This window comes from Kogia breviceps, chromosome 20 (genome assembly GCF_026419965.1).
Source record: "Kogia breviceps isolate mKogBre1 chromosome 20, mKogBre1 haplotype 1, whole genome shotgun sequence".
Lineage (NCBI taxonomy): Eukaryota > Metazoa > Chordata > Mammalia > Artiodactyla > Physeteridae > Kogia > Kogia breviceps.
The window spans coordinates 19,750,849-19,778,407 of record NC_081329.1 but is presented as its reverse complement, the minus strand read 5'-3'; the positions used below and the strand labels follow the sequence as shown (position 1 = coordinate 19,778,407).

General features: G+C 44.9%; 1 protein-coding gene across 1 annotated transcript in view; it reads left to right on the top strand.

Annotated features, from left to right (window-relative positions):
* LOC136793318 (low-density lipoprotein receptor-related protein 2-like) overlaps positions 1–21,789 on the top strand; it is a 37,896-nt gene extending 16,107 nt beyond the window's left edge. The window contains exons 14-33 of the mRNA XM_067022505.1: positions 2,107–2,418; positions 3,079–3,291; positions 4,597–4,791; positions 5,355–5,570; positions 7,184–7,419; positions 8,312–8,441; positions 8,684–8,868; positions 9,700–9,886; positions 10,450–10,668; positions 11,057–11,240; positions 12,281–12,482; positions 12,573–12,737; positions 12,916–13,116; positions 13,974–14,523; positions 14,937–15,062; positions 16,398–16,508; positions 17,891–18,127; positions 19,208–19,676; positions 21,153–21,261; positions 21,713–21,789. Coding sequence (XP_066878606.1) covers positions 2,107–2,418; positions 3,079–3,291; positions 4,597–4,791; positions 5,355–5,570; positions 7,184–7,419; positions 8,312–8,441; positions 8,684–8,868; positions 9,700–9,886; positions 10,450–10,668; positions 11,057–11,240; positions 12,281–12,482; positions 12,573–12,737; positions 12,916–13,116; positions 13,974–14,523; positions 14,937–15,062; positions 16,398–16,508; positions 17,891–18,127; positions 19,208–19,676; positions 21,153–21,261; positions 21,713–21,742 — 4,277 coding nt within the window. The 3' untranslated portion in view covers positions 21,743–21,789. The remainder of the gene's footprint in view (positions 1–2,106; positions 2,419–3,078; positions 3,292–4,596; positions 4,792–5,354; positions 5,571–7,183; positions 7,420–8,311; positions 8,442–8,683; positions 8,869–9,699; positions 9,887–10,449; positions 10,669–11,056; positions 11,241–12,280; positions 12,483–12,572; positions 12,738–12,915; positions 13,117–13,973; positions 14,524–14,936; positions 15,063–16,397; positions 16,509–17,890; positions 18,128–19,207; positions 19,677–21,152; positions 21,262–21,712) is intronic.
* Positions 21,790–27,559: the final 5,770 nt, after the last annotated feature.

Sequence of the window (27,559 nt, the reverse complement as noted above, 5' to 3'; positions counted from 1 at the left end):
AGTATGGAGTTCGGAGAGCTTCAATACATCTGTGTGTACTGAACCCCAACTCCACAGGGACAGAAGTTCCTGCACTCGGGACCCTTTGGACGTTGCCCTATGTGTGTCTTCAGCTGGTTGTTCATCTGTTTATATAATAAACCTGTAAACGTGTTTCCCTGAGTTTTGTGAGTCATTCTAGCAAATTATTGAACTCAAGGAGGGGGTTGTGGGAACCCCGATTTAGAGCCAGTGGGTCAGAGTGACAGCCTGGGACTTGTGACGGGTGTCTCAAGAGGGGGCAGTCCTGTGGGACTGAGCCCTTAGCCTGCGGGACCTGATGCTAACTCCAGGTCGACAGTGTCTGAACTGAACTGAATTGTAGGTGTCGACTTGAAAAAAAAAAAAAGCACAATGTTAAGAGCTACGAGTCCAGTTTATTCAGTGTCTTACTGAAGACTATAGCCCAGGAGACAGCCTCTCAGTAGCTCTGAGAAACTGTTCCAAAGAGCTAAGGGAGGAGCCAGGATGCATATGAATTTTTTGGCTGGAAAAACATGTAGTCAAGCATCAGAAGATTACTACTAATCATGAAGGACAGCTACCTCATGTTAATGATTTTAGTATTTTTCTGTGCATGGGAAGATGCAGGAATCTGGGGTCGTTCGAAATTTTTCCTTAAATAATGCATCTTAACTACCTAGGGGCCAGTATCCAAAGCACAGAATGCTTCCTATTTTTCTCCATCCTGAATTCCTCTAGGGGAGCACTGCTGGTGGGCGACTGTGGTGGCTGATGGCTTGATCCTTGCAGAACTTGAATGGCAGCAGGCAGCATGTATTTTTCCTTACATAGGACATCCCACGTGTGTTGCAGAATTGCTTGGTGTGTGTGGGGGAAACACGCATCTGGTGTCACAAGTATTGACGTATAGTAGAGGAGACACACAGGCGTGCTTGTCCTATACAGTTGGCTGGAAAGCTTGACAAAGCCAGGCAGGCCTTTTCTAGGTAGTAATCAGCTTGACCTCTGCTATCAAGACTTGTTTGCACATCTCAGAGCCTCCTTACAACTCCTGGGCCTGCAGCTTTCAGCTTATTCTTATATCAAAGTGCACTGACATCTGTGGTTTTTTCTCTTGGATATGTTCATCTTGTTCTCATATTGAAAATTGAGGACTTCCTTGGTGGCGCAGTGGTTAAGAATCCGCCTGCCAATGCAGGGGACCCGGGTTCGATCCCTGGTCCAGGAAGGTCCCACATGCCATGGAGCAACTAAGCCCGTGCGCCACAACTACTGAGCCTGTGAGCCACAACTACTGAGCCCACGTGCTGCAACTACTGAAGCCCACGTGCTCTAGGGCCCATGTGCGGCAACTACTGAAGCCCACGCACCTAAAGCCCGTGCTCCACAACAAAAGAAGCCACTGCAATGAGAAGCCCGCGCACCGCAACGAGTAGCCCCCGCTCGCCACAACTAGAGAAAGCCCACGCGCAGCAACGAAGACCCAACGCAGCCAAAAAAAAATTTTTTTAATAAACAAATAAATAATAAAAACATTTACATAGATCTCAAAAAAAAAAAAAGAAAAGAAAAAACTTGAGGCTGGAAAATACTGATGACATTCTGAATCGAAAATGAGAGGGCCTCAAATTCTGTTTTAGGAAAGAGTACATGTTTTTAAGAACCTTTGTGGAATCATTCTAAGAACATTCTGTGATGCCGGCATGCTGGGCTGGCCACGGTTGACTCTGACTCCAGAGGAGACCACGTGTTTCCTGCAGAGGGCAGAGCCCAACGAGGATGAGAGAAACAGAACCCAGGCGAGCCAGTGTGTTCTTAGGAACTTGCCAGTCTTTCACTTAAGCTACTAACTTACAAAATGCAGTGCGTGTCTACCTTGCCAGGGGTTGCCAAGGATCAGATGAGCTCACAGGACAGACAAGGTGCTGGAGCCAGAGTAGGCATTTGGGGACCATTGTGCGAACAAGGTGTCTAGGCTTGTAGGGACTGATCTTTGCAACCCCCCCCCCCCAACTGTCTCCCTTCTATCCTTGACCCAAAGTTTAAGACAGTATGTGAATGCATTTGAGTGTCCTTTCTAATGGGAGCAACTTGTCCTCACAGTCTGTTCAGCAAATGTGGACATTCCGACTGGGAACTTGTACTGGCTGCCCTGTGACACAAGTGCTATTCAGAGGACTAGAATCGCTGGCCCAGACACCCATACCCTGTATAGAACGGGCAGCGTTATACTGCATCTCCTTCTTGATTGGCCGAAGAGGCTGCTGTACTGGGTGGAGAGTGGGGAACACTTGCAAAGCATGACCCTTGATGGCAAAAGCAGATGGGCAGTCTGGAGAGGCACCTGGACGGCGGACACCCACGTGACCTTAGACCTTGGCTCGTCTAGCATCCTCTGGACCACCAAAGGGTTAGGTAAGCACTGCACAATGAGTGAGGTTGGAAGAAGCTTGAGGGGATGAGGGAGGGTCCTGTTTTTTGTACAATGATTCCATTTTTAGAACTAGTTAGACATAGGCTCAAACTCTGATTTTCATAGTTAAAGCTTGGGCACAAGTCACTGACCTCAAACTCTGTTCTCATTTATAAGTCTAGATTTATGATTGAAGAGATAGAAGACTTCAGAAATAACATAATCTTGAACACTGCAAAAAGCTATTGGTTTCTACTTCCATAAGTAGAAGTAATGGAACCAAACTTCTATTGCAAATGAAGTACAGGTGCTCCAGTTGTAACTTGCAGCAGGTACCAATTATACCTTTGTAGCAGAATGTGGTAGTCTTTTCACCCAGAAGTCATCCTTGAGACCTGGCAGCTGTGTGCTGATGACTGGGGGTTGTAGGGCTGTACATGGAAGGTGGTCACGTCACATCTGATGTTCCCATGCAGCAGACCTCACTTTCCTGGAGCTTTAGACGTTTCCTTGGATTATCCTTAACTATAAAACTAAAACCTACAAAAGTCAATAGAAGAATCTGTGCTTATTTTACCTTTCAATCCAATGGTGGCCTTGCCTCCTTGCTGTCACAGGTTACTTGTTCTGTATCAGCTTTTAAGAACCTGACTCTTCCTTAGGGTTGCAAAGTCTGAGTCTCCGAAAAAATAGAACCTACACTTTGAACAAGACCTGGAGTGATGGTATGATCGTGGCCCACGAGCCCTACCTGGTGACTCTGAACAGAACAGCTCTCATGCTGTGGAACAGGAGGATGCCGGAGCCCTTCTCAGTGTCGAAAGAGCCCTACATACAGAAGATGATCATCCTGGCAGAGAACCTGGACGTGCCAGGTGAGTCTTCCCCTGGGAGGTTATTCTTGGGGATCCACTTTACCCGGGTGCCCTCGGTGTGTTTTTCTAGGAGAAAATGCTGGCTATCTTCTAGTTCATATTGGCAGTGGTCCCAACCCACAGTTCAGCAGGACTTCTCCCTGATGTGTCCTTGTCCTGGAGGAGTGAGAATCTAACACAGTTCTCAAAGTTGCTAAATGACACCAGTTACCGAGTAATACCCCAAGCAGGGTGCACACCGTAGCCCCTTTTGGGAATCATCTTTCACCTTAGCATATTAAAGTTCTTAGTCTGGCAGTAAAGAGATCCATTTAACTTGCTCTAAACCAGTTTCCCAAGCTGGTTTTTTTTTTTTTTTTTTTTACCAAGGAACCCCTTTTCTCATAGCAGTGACATCTTGCAGGGGACCCTGTGCTCTGGGTCCTGGTTACCAGGAGAAGCAGCTCTTCTGTGGAAGCTGCACCTTGGTCATTCACATTAATCTGCTTAATGCTGGTTTAACTCTTTTCTTTTCATATAAGCCTTTGGCATGGCACCAAAAACTCTGATTCTGGATCTTGAGGCAGAAGAAGAAGAAATCCTATCACAGGATTGGGGCTTTCTTGCCAGAAGCAGCTGGAAATCCCAAGGAAGAGTAGAAACAAAGATGGACAGAACTGTTCCTCCTCCTATATACCTGCTCCCTAGAGGTCTCTCAACTCCCCCTGCCGTCTAAACTACCTTAATTTTTGATTCACTGGTTTAACCTGACTTGGGGGGCTAAGAAAAGTTAGGCATAGGAACATAGTTCTTAGGTGGTAAAGTATGCTAATAAAAAGTTAACTGTTTGGTAAAAAATCCAATTTTGATTATTCTACTAACAATTCCATTACGTTGCTGCAACAGTTGCTAAAGAGTACTAAATGGTAACTTTTGGTAGAGTAACTTAGACATCTCAGCATCTCTAGGCCCCTGTCCTAGACCATCAGATGCTACAGCAGGAACCAGACAGAACAAGGCCCTGTCTTCAGAAACTTACTTTATTTTGCATGCCTAGAATATAGTACCAGGCAGTGAAAAAATTAAGGTTAAAGTTTACAGGCCTGACAGGAGAAAACCATCTGCCCAAATTCAAAGCCATGAGATGATAGGCCAACACGCCACACACGTAGTCAAAAGATCAAGTGTCCTTATTCTTTCTTCCTATGAGATAGAAGAACGTAGCTACCCAGCCATGACATGGGTTTTCGGGGAGGGGGGCAGTAGAAGCACATCTCCATTGCTGAAACCAGATGGACTGACCTGCCGACACGCTGTTTATTCCAGAGCCTGAGGTCCAAGGAGCTGCCACACCCACCCCTCCGCCACCCCCTCCGCCACCCCCTCTCCTCTGCACCCGATCTTCGGTGCCGTGTCGGGACGGCCGGGAGTGCATCTCCCGGGGGTACCTCTGCGATGGCAAGCGGGACTGCGGGGACGGCTCGGACGAGGAGAACTGTTCCCGCTTCTGCAACAGAGCAGGTGGGTCGCCGTCTCCTGCTCTCAGCCTCTTGTTCCGGGTGCGCTGATTCAGCCTTGGGTGCACCATGTGGATTGCCAGAGTGTTTGTGATCATCACACTCGCTTTCCCTATAAATCCTCATAGATAAAAGTCCTGGTCTGTCAGAACATGGATCCTATGATTGCCCATTTTATGACATTTAAGTCCACAGTGTTTTGCCAGGTATAATCTGACTATTGCTTCCTCGCTCCCTCAAATTTGCCTAAGTATTCCAATATCTGCCTTTATATTGGCACAGAGTGACCTAAATGGACCACTTATAACCGACTTGGTAGTGTTTTAACAAGTTGTTGGTTACTTTTAACCAAACCAATATGAGGCCTTAGTAGTTCAAGAACCTGGTTCAGCTTAATTAACCTTCGTATTTTATTAACGCTCACTTCTGGATCAGTTAAGACATAGAACTCAAATAAGGTCAGTCTACTTAGCCCTCAAACTCCAGAATGAGTGTGAATTAATCTAATTCTAAATCTTCAGCATGATGAGCACATATGGTGCTAGCTTTCGACCCTTTCTATTGAAGGGGTCTTCCAGTGTCTGGATGGAAACGAGTGCGTTGAGGAGAGGTACCACTGCGATGGAGCCCCGCACTGCCTGGATGGCTCGGACGAGTTGGGCTGCTGGAAGCCTGCTGAAGACTGCTCTCTGCGTTGTGACAACAAGACCCGCTGTATCCCCAAGAGCTGGCTGTGCGACGGCAACCCTGACTGTTCTGACAGAAAAGATGAACAAGGATGTGGTAAGTTCCATGCGAGTTCCCTGGAGCATTTCCAACGGCATTGCAGTCGATTCTCCTTATTCATGGTAGTTATATTCTATATAACTATAGATTCTATAAAGTTGCCATGAACATTGAATTCGAGGATATTGAATCATTGCTCCTAGATAAAATACAGGGTGGGCTTCTTTGAGTCTCTGGTCACGACATTTTTGTCAACCGATCGGTATATAGCCTTATTTTATGTGTGTTTCTGTTGAAAGACGACTTAACACGTAGTGTTTGCTCATTAACAGCAAACGGTAACTCATGCTGAACACAGCTTATCTAAGGCACGTATTTTCTCCGTAAGACACACTGTAGACTTCTTACCCTTAGGAGCATCAGACAGCAGTTAAGCACTATGGTTGGGGCCATTTTAAACAGCAAAATCATCAAAAAGTACAAAAATGTGAAAACCACCGTTCGAAATGGACACTTTTTAATATGAGTATGAGAACGGAAACAAGAAGGTTCGGCCGCAACTGGAAAGACGTGTTTTGGGCAACTCACGTTTTTGCTGCTTCGTGTTATCTCTTCACGTGACCATGGAAGTGTGGGAGTGTTGATTTGGGGGGTTACAAATTTTAGCAAGTAGGTGAATGAGCAAATACTGAATCCACAAATAATGAGGATGGACCATGCTTAACTACTTAGTTAAGACTAAGATGAAGGTTTCTGAGGTAGAGGGACCTTGGTGACCATGCTGTAACATTCCCCTTTCCATGACAAGACGAAAGAAGAACTCTATTAGTGGACAACCAGTCTGCGTATCAAAATAAAGTATTATTTCTCCCTGGGTGAAAAGCTACCTCCTTGAAGGTTTTGATTTTGGTCCTGGTCTTCTCATGGGATGGACCACCGCATTGTAGATGTCATTGCTTTCCCCTCATTTTTATGGCATGCACATCTTTACCTTTCTTCTTCCGAAAGCCACGTTTCAAAGACCTTAATCACGTTGTGGGATTAGGGTAGAAGAGGGAATTTGGAGAACTGAAGTGAAAAGAAGAGGAGGCCGGGTAAGGCACCATGACGGATTTGGATGTGAAGGCGGCTGAGTGGGTAACCAGAGTATGTGACTGCACTTGGCCTTTAGGAGAAGAACATCAGGAGGCAAGAGGTACAAGAAGGAAGTAGGGAGGAACCAGGTATAATTTACTTTTCAATTCATATATATAGTTTTGCCTAGGGCCTGACTCTTTCTTGAATCAAGCCAATGAACTTCTGTGTGGAGGAACTAAGTCCAAGAACATAAGTTGTAGGGTCTGTTGGGTATTATGGGAGAATCTGTTTTTCACGCGTGACATGAGGGTTTCAGAGGGGAGCCCACTACCCCGCCTATCCCAGCATCCTTCTACAGTCCTCCCATCCCTGTGCCTCAGCCCTCATTCTCCAGGACAAAGAGGATTTTCTGGGCTAGCTTAGTAGGCCTTTTCTGCCCTCACACTCTAGTTGAACCACCTTCCTGCCCTCATACCTGCTGGGGCTTAGTTCCCAAGGCGACAGCAGAAGACTGGGAGTCTTCAAGTCATTTTATTTGCCATCAGATTGCTTCTCCATCTGGCTGAGTTCTTACCTGGAGCTTTGTTTTTCAGTTCATGAAAAATGCAGTGCATCTGAATTTAAATGTGAGAATGGCCAATGTATATCTTCTTCCCTGCGTTGCGATGGGAACCAGGACTGCCTGGACCACTCGGACGAAGAGGGCTGTTCTGCCCGGCCCCTGCCGTGCCCGTCAGGGGAGGTGAAGTGCCCGAGGAGTGGAGAGTGCGTGTTGGCAGACTGGATATGTGACCACGACTTAGACTGCAAAGATGGAACTGATGAGAAGGTAGCCCGCTCTCTTTCAGAAAAACACTCTAGACTCCTAATTGTAACAGTAACACATGCTTCCTCATAGAAAACTTGGGAAAACGCAAGAACAGACAAGTCGCCCACAATTCCTGCCCAGAAAGCCGCTCATAATTACATCCAAGTGTCCAAGGTGTTAAGATCCTCTTGCTGAAAGTCAAACCTGTCAGAGGTCTTTATGGGAGGTTTGCAGGTGTTAGGTCTTGACGGTCGTGGCTTAAATGTCCTGCTTAGAGAGATGCTTTGAAGCTTCACCTAACAGTCATGGAGACATACAATGATGCTCCTGCATCGTAGGCAGTGCAGCCCGGGTTTGAACCTACTGCTTGCATTTGACCTTAAGAAAGCGCTTATGCCCTGATGCTCTATTTCCTCATCAGTAAAATGAGTAGCGTCTGAGGGGCTGAGACTGTACCTCAAGGTGCTGGGGTACAGCAGATGCACACATCTGAGATATCCTTCCCTCCTGTACCGGACATCCTGCACCAGATCTGAGAATCCAAGTCCGATTAGGTGCAAAATGCTGGAGTGCGCGTTAGAAATGGTGGGAATCCTAGAGAAGAGTTTCTAGAGCAGACTGTTTTCTGCTTATGCTTCTTAAATGAAATTAAGACTTCCTGGGTGGTCAGTTTGCAAAGCAAGAGATTTCTTCCCACTTCCCCGCCCACGTTGGTATCACCTACGGTTCCTTGCCTAAACTCCAGCTGCGGAGGGAGCTTCTTATAAATCCATGTCACCCGACTTTTCAGGCTCTGGTCTCGTTGCAGAAGGGACTTGAGGGTTGTCTTGTAACCCAGGCTTCCTCGTCCTCTGAGGACCCTCCGGGCTCTGAATGCAGGTGGTGTTGACCAAGTCGCTCGCTGTCCCCTCAGGACTGTGACCCCGAGGAGCTTCGCTGTGGCTCGAGGCAGTGGCCCTGTGCCAGCGGAGACCAGTGCGTGCCTGAGCCCTGGCGCTGCGATGGGCAGGGGGACTGCGCGGACGGCAGCGACGAGGCCGGATGTGAGTGCACGGGGAGGAGGCACGTGGCATCAAGGGGCGCCTGCCGCTTGCTGCATCTCGGCGGGCGTGGGAACCCAGCTCAGCGAGCAAACGCTGCAGGACCTGAAATCCATCCCTTTGCCAGGATGGAGGCGTCCTGACCGTATGCACGGAGAGAGCCTTGCTGTGGGAGGATGTTTGGCGGGGAGCGGGGCGGCGGGGTGGTTGGTTTGACTCTGAGGGCAGGAAGTCGTCCTCTCCAGGCCCCCCGGGGAGCTGCGGGAGCTCCCAGTTCCAGTGCCGCTCCTCTGCCTGCCTGGACCTCAGCCTGGTGTGTGATGGGAAGGACGACTGTGCCGACGGCTCCGATGAAGGCGAGCAGTGCTCGTCGTCCGCGTGCAGCCAGAGACAGTGTTTCCACACCTGCTACCCATCCCCTCGTGGGCCTGTGAGTTGCTTCAGTTCCTGTGCTCTGGCAGCTAGAGACTCGGTGCGGGGAACGGGGCGCTGTCCTCCTTCAGGATGTCTGCTCCCCGCGCGCTGAGTCTTACACGGCAGAGCCGTGCTGACCCACCCACCCACGTCCCTGTGCTTGAGCCTTTCTGCTGAGTCCTGTCTAGCTCCTTTCCTATCTCATGTCTTCTGGAACCCTACTACCCGGCTCCAGAAAGTCTCCTATGGTGGTCCTTCCCACGCCATCTATGAGCGCCGGGTGACATTTAGGGTGAAGCAACACGTTTTGGGGGGATTGTCCCAAGAGCCAAGCAACTCCCCACCATGTTGCAGCTCAGGAAATTGAGTACATACCCACGTGGAAGTCCTTTCCGTGTGGGCATTTGGAATATGACTTGCCCTTCGGTGGAGGACTGTCCGTGTTCTGGTCTGGCATTATTGGGTGGCTAGACGCGGTGACCTTGACTCTGATCGGGAAGTGGAAGAAAACTGTGCTGATGTCTGGTCCTAGTCACATCTCTGTTGGCAGAAAACCAGTTCGGTGAAGTCTACGAGTCTCCTCACTTACGGACTCTGCTGGCGTCTGGGCGTCCTGGGCTGAACCGGGCACCTTTGTTAACTTGGGGGCCCTGGTGGTGGCAGGGGTGTGGGGTGTGCGGCAGGAGACAGAGAGAGGGACTGCATTCGAGATGGAGTCAGTTCCAGGAACAGTTTGAGTTGCTGACACCGATTGTATTGCCGTGTGCTTTTTATATCAAGGCTGAGGTCCTTTTATCAATGTTGCACTTGTCCTCAGAAAGTCTTCATGTTTTCCAACCTCTCTCAGGTATGTGCTTGTGAGCGAGGCTTTGAGCTGAAAAGCAGTGGCCAAATCTGCGAGGATGTGGATGAATGCCAGGGATTGGGTGGTCAGCCTTGCAGTCAGACCTGTATCAACACCAAGGGCTCCTATAGCTGCACCTGTCATCCTGGCTACTCGCTGGAGCCTGATGGCCATACCTGTAAAGCAACAGGTAAACTGGAGCTGGGAGAATCTCCTAAGCTGTGGGTCGAGAGTGTGGAGGTCCTAAATCGTCCAGGAAAACCACGCACATCTCTCTTTCTTAGGTCGTACGTGCTCCTGTCTGCTTTATCTGTCTTCAGAACAAGACTTGCACAATCCCAAAGCTCCCTTTTTATACCTCATGTTTCAGACTGAATTCAAGTCTGAAAGTATCTACCAGTAAGGCATTATTATAAGAAAATCATAACTTGCACCTCTGTATGCATGGGTCAGCCTTACCAGGAGTTAGAATAAATATCCAAAGCCCTGAAAAGCACCTCTTTCCTACCCAACTACCCCCAAATATTTAGTTGTAAATGTGGTTTTCAATTTAAGCTAATTATGCCTTTATTCTGAGTATCTTCAAACCATGGGTATTAGCTTAACCATTACATGAAGGAAAGAACTACTTAGATGCCAGCTAGATGGTTTCACAGCCTTGGCAATGAGAAGGCAAAAACTACTTTGTCCTCTGATTCCTTCGCAGTGCTGGGTTCACTGTTCAAACTCCTTAAGAAAGTTCTTTTTTGACAGGTACTGAACCGATCCTGCTTGTGGCAATTCAGTTTAAGCTACTCCTCTATGGATTGAGGAGCTTAAAAGAAGATATTCTGGCAACTATAGACAAGAACCTGATTATTTTCTCGATTGACTATGACTTAGTGGACCAGAAAGTCTTCTGGACCGATACCAGTGCGGAAAGCATTAGATGGATAAGCATGGACACGAAGAAGAAAGGGACTGTGGTGAAAGGTATGTCCCCTTATAGAGACTCACATCTTGCCCTTACTAAATACATGTAGCATGAAAAATAAGATGAGTGGCCATGAACTTTCTAAACATCGGTTTATACCTCCTTAACAAAAAGGGATCAAGCCTTGCTCGTTGCTCAGAAATGAGAAGATGCATCTCAATAGACATGGAGTCCAACGATAAGTCAGTGATCATTACTCGTAATGGTCATCTTCCTCTACAAATAGTACTTTGGGAACATTTAAATGAAGACTGCTCTGATGGAGATACATATACCTGTTGGAAAATGAATTCACATGGCATGCAAGTCTGATGGCTGTGAGCTTCAAGCTTGTAAAAACCTATAATTTAACCTAAGTACACATGTTGAATGGTTTCCTTTCTTCAGGAATAAAGTCAGACTATATAGCGGTTGACTGGATTGGGAGGAATCTCTACTGGACAGATGGGACAGCTGGTCAGATTGTGGCAATTCAGCTGACTGCTGTTTGGAGAGGAAAACCTGAGTACACGATCGTCCTGGATGATGACTTGAACCAACCACGGTCTTTGGCTTTAGATCCCCTAAATGGGTGAGTTCAGGTGTCACAATGCCTGGTCAAGTCTGTTAAGTTTGTTGTTCTTCTTTAGTTCTACTTTGGTTGTGGTCCCTCAACACAGAACGAGTGAATAGAAACCTTTTCTGACTTTATTTTAGATCTTATGACGATGTGAGTCAACCATACATAGTCGTTTTGAAAGCTCCTGGAAAAAGTCCTTTGTTTCAGGAAAGTGAGATGTAGGTGTGCTCACTTGGTGGCCCATCTATACTTTCTTTTGCTAAAATAAACAAATATACCTCAGAGTGGAAAATTATTATGGCTTCAAAATGGCAGGAGGAGGGAGAATGAAACTAAGGATTGTGTTTAATCTACAGTAATGTGATTGGTGGTGGTGATGGGGGCAGAGTAATTGGGTGTGTGGGTGGAGCCTGGGTTCTTTTGTCTAGAGCCCTTCCCTCTGCAAGGGCCAGGAACCTGTAGACAGCACTTCCAACTTGTCTGAGCTAAGCCCTGATTGGGATGGCCATGCGTATCAAATGTAAGAACAAGACAGAGCAAAACCAGGGATCCAGAGGTGACCCAGATCAGATACCTTCCCTCTGCTTTTCTCACCTTTTCAATACCTCCAACCAGGCATCTGGTAACGTAGTTCTCAGGAAATTGGCAGGAGTTTCCTGATGCATCTAATGACTTGTGGCCAAGAATGAGTTCTGAGGCACACATCTGCACGTGGAACTAGCCTACTTGCTAGCCCAGAAAAGACTGGCAGGTTCCCAAAAGATTGGCTAGCCCAGAAAAGATTGATATTTTCCAGGCTAGGGACTAATATATTTCTTAGACTTTCTGTACAGCTGTCATGATAGATATTTTATCCCTAAATGATAAATAAACAATCACCATAAAATTTCAAGGAAAAGGTTTTACTACCTTACAAATTATGCTTAAGGCACAGACCAAGTTTAATTTTGAGGGAAAGGAATAATTAGGCTGTAAATCAGTGTTTTAAGGAATGAACGGATGTTATTTTCCATGAGGTAACACTTTATCTCAAGGCTGACTTATCCACATAGGTTAATGTACTGGTCTGAAATTGGAGGAGAACCTCAAATAGAACAAGCTGGAATGGATGGGAGCAGCAGAAAAATACTCCTCAATCAAGGTCTTGGCTGGCCAACTAGCATAGCTCTCGACAAGTTGAGTTGGAAGATATTCTGGTCTGATGACAAATTTCACTGCATTGGCTCTGTCAATCTAGACGGTACTGGTATTAGCGTAAGTGTGTTCTTTTGGTATTAGGCTTGTGTGAGATGTCATGTGCCTTGTGTAAAACTCACCCCGGGAACCTCACCATCACCATTTTAGATGTTGCAGCTGACACAAATCAAGAGCCCCTTTTTGGTTGCTGTGTTTGAAGATGAAGTCTTCTGGACGGAAATGAAGACGAGAACAGTACAGCGCATGAAAAAGAGGACGGGCAAGAACAGGGCTGTCCTCATCAAGCGTTTGGAGCAGCCTTACGGACTTAAGGTCTACCGTTTACGTTTCAAAATATCCCCCTGGTCCTCCCTGGAAAGGCTATGTGTATGAGCTGCCCACGGACAAGCTGTAGTGACATCCGTCCGTAATGACTGAAAGGCAAGATTGAGCCACTTGCCATTTTGAAGGATTCAGCAATGCATAGTGACATCTAGCTGTTCTCTTCCAGATAATGCACGAAGTGCTACAGCCCAGGTCTTCGAATCCTTGTCTGGACACGGGCTGTTCTCACTTGTGCCTTCTGAGCCCGCGATCCAAGGGAAGCTGTCGCTGCCCAGCTGGACTCCTGCTTGCAGATGATGGCATCACCTGTGTTGCACTCAAGGAGTCTGCGTTTCTGTTCCTTGGGTTGCCCACAGTTATCATGCAGGTACTGTCCTATCCTGTCCCGTGGCTGTGCTTGGGCCTCAGTCTGTTTCAGACGTCCAGTAACTTGAATTCTCTTGGATCCAAGAGAATTCCCCTTGGAATATTCTTCAAATGCAATTTAAATATGAATAGCCACTGTGTGCTGGGAGCTATGATGACCAAAGTAAGGTAGCTAGGAAACGAAGACCACTTCTACTCAAATTCCTTAAGAAATGCTTAGTACCTCAGAACACAGAGAGGTCAGGAATCTGACAGTGTGTTTAACTGGGTTGAGTTGTCCAAGCACCTAGCTGGTGATGTAGAGTAATTCCAAATACAAGCAACTCGGCTGGGTTCTAGCCTAGGGGGCACGTACATTTTTGTGAGGGAACTTTTTTTAAATCATAGGAGGCTAAAAGGTACTAACAAGCAATTCACCCCTACCTTCTACCATCCAGAGGACTTGTCGACTTCGGCATTTTAAAATGACAAAACATATTTTGGGGTTGGAAGACTGACTTCAGTTTCGGTAAGATCTTAAAAGTGGAATCTCATTTAAAGAGGAGGGTCTTTAACATATGAGTGTATCAAATCCACACGTTGTACACCGTAAACTTATGCAATGTTATATGTCAATTTTATCTCAATAAAAATTTTTAAAACCAAGGAGAGGGCCTTTCACAGAGGAGTAAATCTTCAAAGCACATGGATTCAAGGAATTTTAAGTGCTTGAAGCTCCAGGAAGGGAGAGAAATACGATCTGCTCTTAGACGATAGACTATATGAAAATCTGAATTTAAGTATCTTAACAGCAAGATCAAGATGAAGAATTAAATTAGACTCAACTGGTACCATCCACTTAATTTTTTTTTCCCACAGATTTATCTGAAAAATCTAGAAGCTTCAGGAGGACAAGCAACTTTACCAGCACATAGGCTTCTTCCCTTTACCAATGTGAACCAGCTTGCATCAATGGACTACCTTGTCCAGGAGAAGGCACTCTACCTGTCTGAGTTGAATAAGGGTGATATCTGGCTACTGAGGCTCGAAGAATCTGGAAAGCTCTCTTGGAGAAAAATCATATCCGTGGAGGGCACAGTGATTGACCTTGCTGTGGACTGGTTGAGTGGACACATATACTGGATTGACAGTGACAATCCTTACATCAACGTAGCTTCCTCCAAAGGCCAGTATGCCACGGTCTTGCTCAGCGAAGGTCTTTACCGCCCAACCTCTGTCGTGCTCCACCCCCCGACTGCAGTCATGTGCTTTGTGGACCTGGGTCCCCAGGATGACGGTAGGCGTGGCTCCAGCATTGAATGTGCCTCCATGGATGGCAGCAAGAGGAAGGTGCTCTGGCAGAAGCCCCAGGTCCCTGTGGGCCTGACCTTTTCTGATTCAGGGACCCGATTGTACTGGGCTGATCCTGGTAAGCAGTTATCTTCTACACCCTAAATCTGAGTGTGAGGGACCTTGCCAGAGAAATAGAGATGTTCTGCTTTCTGGTCTTCAGCTATAACTTCACATAGCTTTTAGGTCTGAGTTTACATTTTCTGCACCACCTTCTAAACAAATACAATCACTCCCCATCTTGAGCAGCATACAGTAGCCCAGAGAGTCTTGCCTTGCCTTTTGGTGAGGGAATGAAATCAAGAACTTAACAAATATGCATGAGCAAGTCTCTGTGTATTACTGTTAGAGTAGAATAAATAAGAACTGGTCTTCAAAAAATGCATGGCAGACAGGGATCTCCTGGAGGGGAGGCAGGACAAGACATAAAGAGCTACAGGATGGAGTACAGCTGTTTGGGCTCTGAGAAATTAACTGAACCTCTCCTTCTAGGGAGAGGACTCATAGAAAGTATTCAACAGGATGGCTCTAGATACAGACTAGACCGCAGAGGAATTCAGGGCCTTAACCTCTTTACGTACGGCCAAGGCATGATGTTCTGGAGCACAGTGGATGATGGTAGGTCTTAATTCTACAACTGATTGTCTTTGTGAGCTGAATTAACTACTGGGTATCTAAAGCAAAGCTGCTACTGCTTAGCACTGATCTTCGGCAGTGTCTTTCTTTTGGAAGAATAGCTAAGCAACTTCCCTAATTTAATATGTATATGTTAATAGTGATTCTGTGATTTAGAGGAGCTTATACTTATTTGGTTATTCTTTATATATGAATATGCTTAATCCTGTTCTGCCTGAGATTTCTGGCTGTCATATGAGGCTCTTGGCTTTGGAGGACACCAGGGTATGGTACAGACAGAACTGGGTCAGGAATTGGAAATGGGTGGTAAAACTGCTTTGTCAGTCAGTAGCTGTAACACCTTACCTATAACACGAAGGAAGCATACCTGTCTCAATTGACTAAGTACACATGAAAGTACTAGATGAACTGTAGAGCATTCTATACCTGCAATGTATTTCTAGTATTCAAAGAGACTGTCTAAACCACAGTACTCTAGTATATTATTTCTGACTAGTCTAGATTTGGTAAAACTGGAAAATGCTGCTTAAAGTAAATCTGTCTCTTTATATTTCCCAGTGTTGGTCCATTGACCAGTTGGGCTGGTCTCATGAAAATTGCAAAAATAAGTTGTCAGATCCTACCCCAAAGATGCTAAATTATTAGGTATGTGGTGAGACCTTTGCCATTTATTTTAAGATCCCCTGGTGACTCTTGTTGCAGACAAGCCATTTTCAGAAATACTGTTCTGGAGCAATGTTTAAAATCATTATCGGGCTTCCCTGGTGGCGCAGTGGTTGCGAGTCCGTCTGTCGATGCAGGGGACACGGGTTCGTGCCCCGGTCTGGGAAGATCCCACATGCCGCGGAGCGGCTGGGCCCGTGAGCCACGGCCGCTGAGCCTGCGCGTCCGGAGCCTGCGTTCCACAACGGGAGATGCCACGACAGTGAGAGGGCCGCGTAACGCAAAAAAAAAAAAAAAAAAAAAAAAAAAAAAAAAAAAAAAAATCATTATCCATCAATTGCACGAGCTGCATTTAGGTATCTTGTATCCTAATTTTCTGTCTTTATATTTGGATGTATATCAATGTGCTGGATGTAACTTCCACCAGTCTTTATTTTCAGCAAAGCCATAGAACTGTTTTTTATTGATCTTGAAGTTTCTTCCCAGAAACAAGATTTAGAAAAATGCATGTCTCTTCTTAAAACCCTTGTTATTCACCTGGAATTTTTGCAGATGAGTGACAGTCTTCATACTGAGCAATGGTCTTTGCCTAGGAAATGGTCATAAGATAAAATTTCACTTCCGTTAATGACTGTTCACTGCCTTTTGTTTCAGCCCAAATCAATAAAGTTTGGTACAGCAAAGCAGAACGTTTAGAAAACCAGTGGTTCCAAGTAGACCAGAAGATTGTGGATTTAAAAGTTTATAGTAAACTTAGCCAACAGGGTAAGCAACCTTGCAGTCATTATAACAACACTGAAGTCTACTGAATTTCCCCATGAAGGGATTGTTCCATCCTGCAATATCTCCTTGGAATATCTTTGTGTTTCCCATTAAAATATTTCTCTGGCACATTCCTGTAGATCTGCATATCTCTCTTATCTTTATGCATTATGTATGGTCTGGTTCTGGTATATAGCTAGTCCTGGTATGGAGCTAGTAGACACAATGGTGGGTAAGGGTGCTGGGCTGGAGTTGGTATACTTGGGTTCTATTTTAAGTTCTCTTACCGTAGACTGAATTACCGCTGTGATATAATCGAAATCCCCTTTTAGTTCTAAAGTGAAACTGGTCTTCGTTCTATTCATTGTCACTTGTATCTACTTGTGATGTTAACTTTGACATATCAACTCCGGTGCTCAGATGTGTTTCTCCACCTTTCTTATAGACACAGATGCCTAACTGAGTGTTTGAGGAGGGTGATGCTGGGCTTAACATAGTAATAGATGAAATCTGCTCCTAGTTGAGATAAACACCAGCAATAATTAGTGTTAAATAGTTAACCATAGCTATCACTGCCATATATGATGGGTGTATTAGTCTTAAGGGAGCGCTTCTCCACTGGTTGGTTTTTGAAAGCTAACTAAACTTTATAAACCAGTACGAGTCATGCTTAAACTCCTGAAGTCTTGGCTTTGTGGGGAGAACCTTTATAGAATTCTTCAGTGTAATGAATGGTCATCTAAGTGATGAAGATCTGTCACTTACTTCTGAGAACCAGAAGGAGGGTCCCTGTCACCTCTGAAGTACATTTTATCTTCAGTATATCCATAATCTATTCCAGAATTCCTGGAATATGTCAAGAGGTAAAACCTCACTAGAAGTCAAGGTTTGAGATAGAAGCCTTAGATATAAATGGCTGACTTAATCAGACTCCTGTCCCCCACCCGCCAACCCTCACCCCTAGCAACCACCAATCTGTTCTCTGTATCTGTGACTCCTAGAGGGATGAGAGAGACCACAGCCTCCACGTTCTCATCTAAAGAGAGCTTTATTTCTAAGGCCCTTCTAGTTCCGATGTTGGCGATGTGGTGCAAAGGGAAAAGAGAACTTACAGTGGATCTTGGATGGGCCAGAGTTCACCTCAATTTTTCTTAAGCTGCTCTTTTGTCTGAACTCCTGGCCTTCTAAAACCATCCTTATCCATGAAGAAGAGTCACCAATCACTTGGTACTTAGTTGGCTAAAACAAATTAAATTGAAAAGCTATCTACTCTGGGTAAAAACATCTGGGTCCTCCAACTCTGATAGTCTATTTGCAAAAGTTTGCAGAAGACCCTTCTGAAATAGTCTAAATCAATTTTTTTTTGGGGGGGTGGGGATCCACAGGTAGTAACCGTTGCTCAAAAGACAATGGAGGATGCAGCCATATCTGTTTACCAAACCCGGAAGGACAGACATGTCAATGTCCCCGTGGGTACTACCTGGCTGACATGAAGAAATGTATCGAAGCTGTCCGATGCTCTGCGCCGTCACAATCCTGTAAGGATGGTCAGAGATGCATCTCTGTGGCGCAGGTTTGCGATGGTCATGCTGACTGTCTGGATGGATCTGATGAAATGGACTGTGAGTAACTCCTACCCAGGACCCACCACTGGTCACCATGGTGATTTACCTTTAGTAATATCTAATTCCACAGTGTCCCTCAAGAGTTTATCCTTTAAACTGTTACTTCCTTCTCACTGTGTACTCTTGAAACTGAACAGTATGAAACTTCTAACTGTGGGCAATTGGATATAGATTATGTGGACTCTTTGTGAAAAGCTTACGTCCCCGCTGATGTGGTTTTAGAGTAGGCTGTACGAGAGTGTGCTCCACAGGGCTCAACAGTGTATTTTGTCTGAAAGAGCGCTCACCTACCCCAGATCTGACTCAGTCCATGGAAACTGATCACAATAGTGAGTGTCGCCTAGAGGGTAAGCACTTGGGCAAACTCTTTGACTTGTCTTGGTTCCTCCTTTTTAATGTGGAAATAGCACTTTCTATCTCATAGAGTTCTTAAGGAATCCAAGAGAATGTGTAGAAAGCTGTCATATTAGTACATAACACCATCATGTTAGCACTTAAATGCTAGCCTCAGATGGTTGTTACAGAAATATTGTTCCAAATCGTGCCTTCGCGGGAAGATGTCACCGTGGCCAGTCGACTGAGTGACCATAATACCTAATTCTGCTGGAACCACCAGCTATAGCTCCATTGGTATCAAAGCCCCCTTCACCGTAGAGTCAAAGAGACAGTGGGCTTGGTACCGAAACTGGTCATAACCAGTAAAGGAAGAGGTTTGGAAAAGGAGCCTTTACAGTGAAGAGCTCTTCTTGACTTCTCAACTTAAGTTCTAGTTTCCCTAAAACCTGGCTAACTGGAAGACCGCTTATTACCTCTAAACACGTCATCTTTGAAGACAGATTGGTATGATAGACTACGCTGCTCCTGAAACCAAGCATTTTAAGTGCCTTAAGATATGTAGTTTTTTTATCAGCTTTTAATAGTTTTTTGTTTAGCCGAAAGTAATGGTAGTGATCATGATTTCATAAATTCAAACTTATCTGGTTAAGTTCACTACAATTCTTGCTCTTCTGAAATAGTTCTTAATCGACAATGACAAACTTGTGTATATACTCACGCTCACACCCGCTGTTTTTGTAGGTACCTATCCACATGAAACCCATTCGACACCAACACCTAAAATGTCAGAGGCTGGAAAAAGACTGACACCAAAAGCTGCCCAACCTCTCCAGGGTACCAAGTCTGCCGAGGCTAAATCTCCAGGTCCAGAGGCGACGAATTATCCTGTCAGAAAAACGCTAAGCCCTCTGATGCCTGCTGTAGAGAGCAAGACTCCAGAAACCAAGGAAGGAGTTCAGCCCAAGGACTCACAGAAGGGAAAACTTCTGCTCTGTAGCAGTGATTTCTGTAATGGGAGGGGAATCTGTACAATGGAAGGAGAGCTGAGAAAATGCAGCTGTCTGATGGGATATGGCGGAGAGTTCTGTGAAGAAGCGGCACGTAGACCTGCCCCTGGCCACATGGCCCTCGGCTTAACCATAGCCCTGTCAGCTGTTCTGGTCATTCTTGGAGCATTTGTATATTTCAGAAGAGAACACAAATTAAAACGGTGAGCAGCTACTAACGTCCTCATGGGAGAATTTTATTCCAAAGGAGGCTTATTAAATAGAATTAACACGAGATTAACGAGGTTGGAGATATGAATCCACTCTAGAAATTTGCCCTCTGAGAAAAGATTTTGAGCAACAAAGCAGCCTGGATGCTGACCTGGAAAAATCATACTTGGGACCATCTCTTTGAGTGAGACCTGGGACAAACAATATCGTAAGGGGGGCGTGGCATTTATGCAGATAAAATCTGCCTCAACAGCAGGCAGTGACACAGTCTCAGGGATGATGTGAGGAGAGCCCCCTCCAACGAGGCAGAGTTCGGGCCAGTGACCGTTTGGAGGAAAAATTTGTTAGGTATGTTAGTTTGCTAGGGCTGCTTAAACAAGTACCACAGGCTGCGTGTCTTAGACAACAGAAATTTATTTTCTCGCAGTTATGGAAGGTGGAAGTTTGAAATCAATGCGTTAGTGGTGTTTGTTCCTTCCGAGGCTGAGGTTTGCTTTTCTTCTTGGATTGTAGACGCAGACTTCTCCCTGGGTCTTCACGTGCTCTTCACTCCGTACGTGTTCATGTCCCAATCTCCTCTTCTTATAAGGACACCAGTCCTATTGGATTAGGGCCCACACTAATGACCTCATTTTCACATAATTACTGCTTTGATGACCCCATCCTCAAATATGGTCACATTCCGAGGTACCAGGGGTTAAGACTTCAACATATGAATTTTAGGGCGACACAACATAGCCCTTGACAGGAGGTGAAATAAACTCATGAGAGGTTTAAGGCAAAAGCATCAAGTTTTGTCTAAGAGCAAGAGTCACTGGGGTTAAAGAAACAAACAAGAATAACTCAAAAATGAGTAAGAATGATGACAAAATAAGCTTTAGGAAGATACACTAACTGAAGAAATTGATTCGATAAACATATTGGCAAAGGATATTAAGCAGCCTATGTATGGAGAGATGTTACAGAGATGACTGAAATCCTTAAAAGTTACATTTCCTCTGTCCAGCCTTCACTTTGCAGACTGAAGAAAAGGCCAGGAGAAATGATATATCTTTGCCTAAAGTAACACTGGTCAATAGCCAACTGGCCGATGTTCAGATGAACTGAGGTGCTTCCCTTGGGCTTCTGACCGTCTGGCCTGTCTTCTACATTAACTTGCTTTCTTAACTCACCTGTGTCCAGTTGCTACTTACCTGTTTCTGGATTCAGTTCTCACTGACTCCAATTTCCTAGTTTCCTCTCAATTGAGAAGATGTACCATTTTGGAAGTTAAGTGAATGCCTAGTAACAAATCATAACTGACGCAAGTATTGGCCATTCTAGGCCAGTTCTTTGTTCAAGGGACGATTAAAATAGGGCATAGTTCCCATAACAACTTTTGATAGGGGACGAGTTGGCCATTTCTAACCATGTCCCATTCCCAGCTTCTACCTTAAGGAACAACTCTTTTGACTTTCTCTGATTTCTAGAAACAGTACAGCATCATCAAGGAATTTGACCTGCCATAAAGAAAATGACCAAGAAGAGGAGAATCTAATGAAAAGTGAGACATTTGTCAATGAAGCTTATGATGAAGAGGTATGCCCGGGAACTGTCTTTGAGGAAAACAGGTGGTGAGATCCAGTCACAAAATGCCCCTTCCAAAACATCCTAGCAGGGTGAAAGTAGGCAGTGTTAACCTAGAGTTTTTTGTTATTGGCGAATGATGTTATCATGTAGACCAAATGAATGCTCAGTAACTTTTTTGATTTCAGATTCTGTTCAGTCTCTAGCTGTTCAAACCAAAGTGAAACATACATGAAATAGTAATCAAGAAATTTGGCTTTTGGTGGACTTCCAAAAGGAGTTTGTTCAATACTCTTGTGGGGTGGAGTGAGGTGTATTCGGGGTTAGTCAACATTACCCTTAAAATTTATGTCCCTCCCATCCCGTGATCTCTGCTAACTTCCACACAGCTCAACCACCTCTATGTTTTTGCTTTGTTTTAATATAATGCATATTCTCTAATTTCAAGTCTCTTTCTCTACAGGAATTGTTAACCTCTTTACAAACTGATTAACCTGACAAAAAAGGAGCTGAAACATCTCAATAAAAACTGTTTATATATTTCACTGTGTACTGTTTTAACTTCTGTAACGGTTTGTGGTAAATGGTAACTTCATATTAAAATAACTGCTTTGTATTTTTTAAAATTTATTTTATTGAAGTATGGTTGATTTACAATGTTGTGTTAATTTCTGCTATACAGCAAAGTGTTTCAGTTATACATTTACATACATTCTTTTTCATATTCTCTTCCATTCTGGTTTCTCACAGGATACTGAATATGGTTCCCTGTGCTACACACTAGGACCTTGTTGTCCATCCATTCTCTATATAATGGTTTGCATCTGCTGACCCCAGACCCCCAATCCCTCCCTCCCCCACTGCCCACATTGGCAACCATAAGTCTGTTCTCTATGTCTGTGAATCTGTTTCCATTTCATAGATAAGTTCATTTGTGTCATATTTTAGACTCCACATATAAGTGATATCATATGGTATTTGTCTTTCTCTTTCTGACTTATTTTACTTAGTATGGTAATCTCTGGGTCCATCCATGTTGCTGCAAATGGCATTATTTCATTCATTTTTTATGGCTGAGTAATACTCCATTGTATATATGTACCACATCTTTATCTTTAACTTCTTCCACCTGGTGGGGGTTTTAGTATCTATAATACTAAATACTAATACATTTTTCCTTAATGGTTAAAGCAGATGTACAATGTATGTTTCATAGGCCACAAACAGGCTATTTTGGTTAACCTAAAGTGCAAATTAAATCATGTATAAGCCAGAAGGACTTCCCCATACCTCAATATGTGAACATTTCTTCTATCAGTTTCCCCTTTTAATTGCAAATCTTTTCATAGAAAGCATTGATAATCAATATATTTTTCCAGCTTTGCCAGACTGACTCCGTTGCCTGCTCTGGGTCCATTCATGTCCCTTGGTGCTAGGCCTACTTTTTGTTTATCTTTTGGCCTAGTTATTCACGTTGGATTCTAAAACTAGACACACAGAGGTATTGGCACAAAGGGGCTTTGGACCAGAAGTCATCTCAACCAGCTCATGTCTGCTAGGGAAACATGTAAACGCTACTTAGATCCCAAAGCCCTTTTGTGCCAATACCTGTGTGTCTTCCTGGATCACTACTTTATTCATACCCGCATAAAGAATCAAGGGCACTGAATCTGTGATGGGACACAGGTAACAAAGCAGGAGTATGGTCTGAAGTTCAGCAGCAGCAACCTTGGGCAAATCACTTAATCACAGAACTGTTACCCCAATGATAAAAAATAGGATTAACAGAACCTACATCAGGCCATTTGGGTATCGAATTAAAACACAAAAATGCCTGCTTAGCCTAGTACCTGAGACTGATAACATGAGACTACATTTTAACAAACACAATGATTTGGAAGACTTCTCGCTTGGAGCTTTTCCAGACTATTCATATTTAGTTTCTTACAGAATGAATCTGTATAGGATGCCAAGGATAAAGAGAAGTCCTAGGCTTATTACTGGGGGTGTAGTGCATAAAACAGACTGTGCTTTGCAGTCAAGTATAAAAATTCCCAAGTACACATCAACCTGACCTTAAGGACACACGTTGGGGGCTCACCTTCCCTGAGGCTGGGAGACATGTGGAACATCACCAAATTGCCTCTGGGGCTCAGCTGTATTTGAGAGAACCTATCTCAGCCGCACAGCCCTAGACCCCTCTCATCCACAGGGTGACTCTCACATTTCTCTTGCCATCTCGCCCAAGAGCCATCCTCACTGCCAGGCCTGCCCTTGGCAAGGCTCTGCCTCTGTCTGCAAAAATGCATACCAATGACACAAAAGCATCCAGATTGAAAGCCTGTATGGAAGATATACAACAGAATTATCACTTTCTGGACAAGCTTAAGCCGCTGCCTTGGCTCCTCAGACCCTAACCCTCCACCAGACTTACGGGGCTGGTGTCCTGGCTGGCTCAGTCCACTTTTGCGGGATCTGCCGGAATGGCGCTCTCAGCCCTCCCTTCTGCTCTGCAGACCCATTTCCTGTCTGGGCCCCAGAAACACCCCGTCTGCTCTTCCTGGGGAAAAGGGAGCTTACTGCAGCCAAATTGTCACATATGCACTCCTTCCACCCTGCCCACTCTTATTTATATCTTTCCTATTTTTGGTCCTTTATGAATGTGTGCCTAGGTGTTATCCCATCTGAAGTTACTTAACACATCCTGTTACACTTTCTCTATTCAAGAATTCACAAAATATCTCAATGTCCTTTTCACCAGAAAGGCTTAATTTTATGAAAGAACACTTAAGATTTTATACTTAATTCCCAACAATCCCATCCCCTAAATTGACTGTAATATGTCAATTTCATGACCTTATCTATCTGGAGCAACGGGCATGTCATGAAGCATAAAAGCGTTCTAGTGTGATAATCTCCACATTAATTTCTTAATTTCTCTACAGCTAATAATCGTAGCAGTAAGCCTGTAGAAGATAGAAAATTTGAACTTCGTTATAGAAACTGAACTTCTGTATCCTGGTAAATAGGTTTGAGTTTTCTTCTGGAAGAAAAAGAGCTTTGGAAAAGTTAATCGTTTTATGCTTTAAGCTCAGAGATCCCTACACAAAACTTGACCTTTTGTGTCTATTGCTAGCAATTAAGAGTTAAATTAGGCATTTTATACTCTTGTCCCTTGGTATCCGCGAGGGATTGGTTCCAGAACCCTCATGGATACCAAAATCCACAGATGCTCAAGGCCCTTACAGCCAGCCCTCCGTATCCATGGGTTGTGCATTGAAAATATTCCATTTGCATTTGGCTGAATCCACGGATGCAGAACCTGCAGATACGGAAAATAGACTGTGCTTATTCTCTTTAGGAAACAAATTAGGGGAGGGGTCATGGATGATGGGTGGGCTGTACTAAGTTCCAACTGTTTTAACTGCTGGGTGGCTTAGGAAATTCAGGAAAAATGAGAACTAGAATATGGAGTTTGTTGCTCTCAGGCCAGTTACTAAGTTTATGGGTCAATCAGCTTCCCCAACGTTCACTGTTCAAATTTCACATCTCCTCCCTCAGCCTCCTCTAGTTCTTAACCCTCACTCTCAGAATATTAAATTCAGGAAGGCCCTCTGATAACACTGAATCCAGTCTTCTCAGTTACACAGCTGAAGAAACTGAAATCCAGCAAGCGCAAGGCTTAGGCTATAATTAGGGAATATATTGTTACCCACGTTCTAGAAAAATTGCGGTGACTTTTTCAGTTTCTTCTGCCCTGTGGTGAGTGGCAGTTCTTTTGCAGGCAACCATGGTGGGGGGGGAGGGTTGGCAGGCCACCTGTCCCACGGATGGCCAAGGTGCTTGGTCACTGGACAAGAGCGCGGTAGAGCTGTACTTAAGCCGCTCTCTCCCCTTGCCCCACTGGAGAATCAAGCCCTCTGGTCAGTCCTGTCTCCCCCCGACCCCCAGCCTCGTCTACATTTTCCTTTATTTGTGCAAATTAAACCTTGTTTTCCTGTGTTCAGTCCTGCTTCATAAAGATTTGCCGGAGGAGGTCATTTTACTGTCTCTAGTGAAAAAAGAACAGAATGTGGGGAGAATTTGTTGGGAAGATGGGGTGAGAGTTTCATGTAAGTTTTTACTTGCAATATTAAGGGAATTCCCTGGTGGTCCAGTGGTTAGGATTCCACGCTTTCACTGCCGAGGGCGTGGGTTCAATCCCTGCTTGGGGAACTAAGATCCCTCAAGTCTCGTGGTGTGGCCAAATTTAAAAAAAAGAAGAAGAAATATTGATTAAGTTCCTTATTTTCCTCCCTCCCCAAAGGGAGAAAGATCTCATCTGTAATGTCTTGGGAATGGAGGAGGCATGGGTTGTGCTCTACTGGTATTTGTAAGCCAATGTAACCCAATTGACAAAGCTGCTCCCATGGCCTCCTCCCCACCAGTGCTGGTGAGCCCTTGCCCCTGGGTTTCGAGCCAGTGGCCTCAGGCCACACATTACTTTCCAAGTACCTGATAAGCTGTGCATAAGGTAAGGTGAGGAAGTACTTGGGTACAGAAATGGCTTTCAGAGGCAACTTTAATGTATTAAATTTCTAACAGGCTCTGAAGAAGTGTTATAACCATTCTAGGATTACAAAAATAAGTAGAAGCCGTCCATGCCCCTACCTTAAATTTTGAGGTAAAATAAGAAAGCACACCAAGTACACATTTGAACATTTAAATGATATATTCAAAGATGACGCCTCCGGCTTCCCTGGTGGCGCAGTGGTTGAGAGTCCGCCTGCCGATGCAGGAGACACGGGTTCGTGCCCCGGTCGGGGAAGATCCCACGTGCCGCGGAGCAACTAAGCCCGTGAGCCGTGGCCGCTGAGCCTGCGCGTCCGGAGCCTGTGCTCCGCAACGGGAGAGGCCACAGCAGTGAGAGGCCCGCGTACCACAAAAAAAAAAAAAAAAAAAAAAAAAAAAGATGACGCGTCTAAGCTGCCGGGGAAAGCAGTTTAGGGTTTGTGTGTAGGAGAAAGTGATGAGGGTGAAAAACCTGAGCCTTGGCCAAATCATGAATGGAATTTAAGCTGAGAGTGAATGATAGGGAAGGAAGATGCTGAGAGTTTTGAAGATGAATTCGTCCTTCATTTTAGGAAGGCCAGCGTGAAGGTGTGAGGTGAGTGTGCGGAGAGCGATTCTGGTTATTAAACTTTCCCGTCACTTTGCAGATGTGATGAGGCTCTGAAGTTGAAATATCTTTCTCTGCCTACCGTGCTGTGAGGCTGTCTATACACTGGCAAAATAGAATGTTCTTCACCTGCTATTCTTATATCAAATTGTTTATATTCGACTCTGAAAACATTCTATACAACAGACTGACTCCAGACTGTATTCCCTCCTAAACAAGCTACTAGACCAGAAGAGGTCCTCAGGTTCACTCAGTTGTACCCCTAGCTTCTTCCTGTCCTTACCATCCCTGTCTGGAGTGAAGGAGAAGCAAAGCAAGCCAGTACCAAGACCACTATGGAAACCTGTTTTCACTAATATTTCTTTACTGGGAAGTTGGAGTTTGCTGCTCTCTCTGATGTCCAACCTTTTCTTTCAGTTCTCTGCGCAAGCCCCCTCTCCTTCCCGACCGCCTTTCTTAAAATACTGCTTTTTTCCTCCAGTCCTTGACCCTAGTTTATGATTCTTCATTTTCCTTGTACATCTTTCTCATGCTAGAGTGTGCAAGTTCTACAAACTTGGGCCTGGAATAAATTTGCTTTCCAAGGCATCCAAAGATGTCCTGACAGGATGACAGGTGCCCCCAAACTTACAAATGATCTAGGCCATGAAGAGCAGGGTGGCTGCTGAAGCATCTCTGACAGCACCTCCACAAGGGATCAACAGCCTGTGTGCCAAAAACCTTGCTTCTCCTTAGTGAGGTTGGGCGTCTAGATCAGAGCCCGCTTGGCAGACGGGCAGAGCAGAAGCTGTTGTTAATGCAGGGTCTGCTCTACTTTCACAGATTCCTCACTCCTCCAGGCAGAGCTTGATGAATCTTGAAAAGACTTCACCCATTAATGGGGACACATACTCTGTATGTCAGTAGGATTATTAAGAGTGAGTCCTCACAACATTGTAAATCAACTATACTTCAATTAAAAAAAAAAGAGTCTAATAAGAAAAAAAGTGAGTCGTGATGCGCGTCAGAGGTGTGAAGGGCTTGAGGCCAGGAGGCTGTACTATTTCATGTTAGGGTCTCACTGGGGTGTAGCTGCTTGGCTAGTTGGGTATTAGATTTAGGATAAGTGCTCACCGACGACAGCAACTCCTGAGGCTCCAGCCTGCCCCAGCA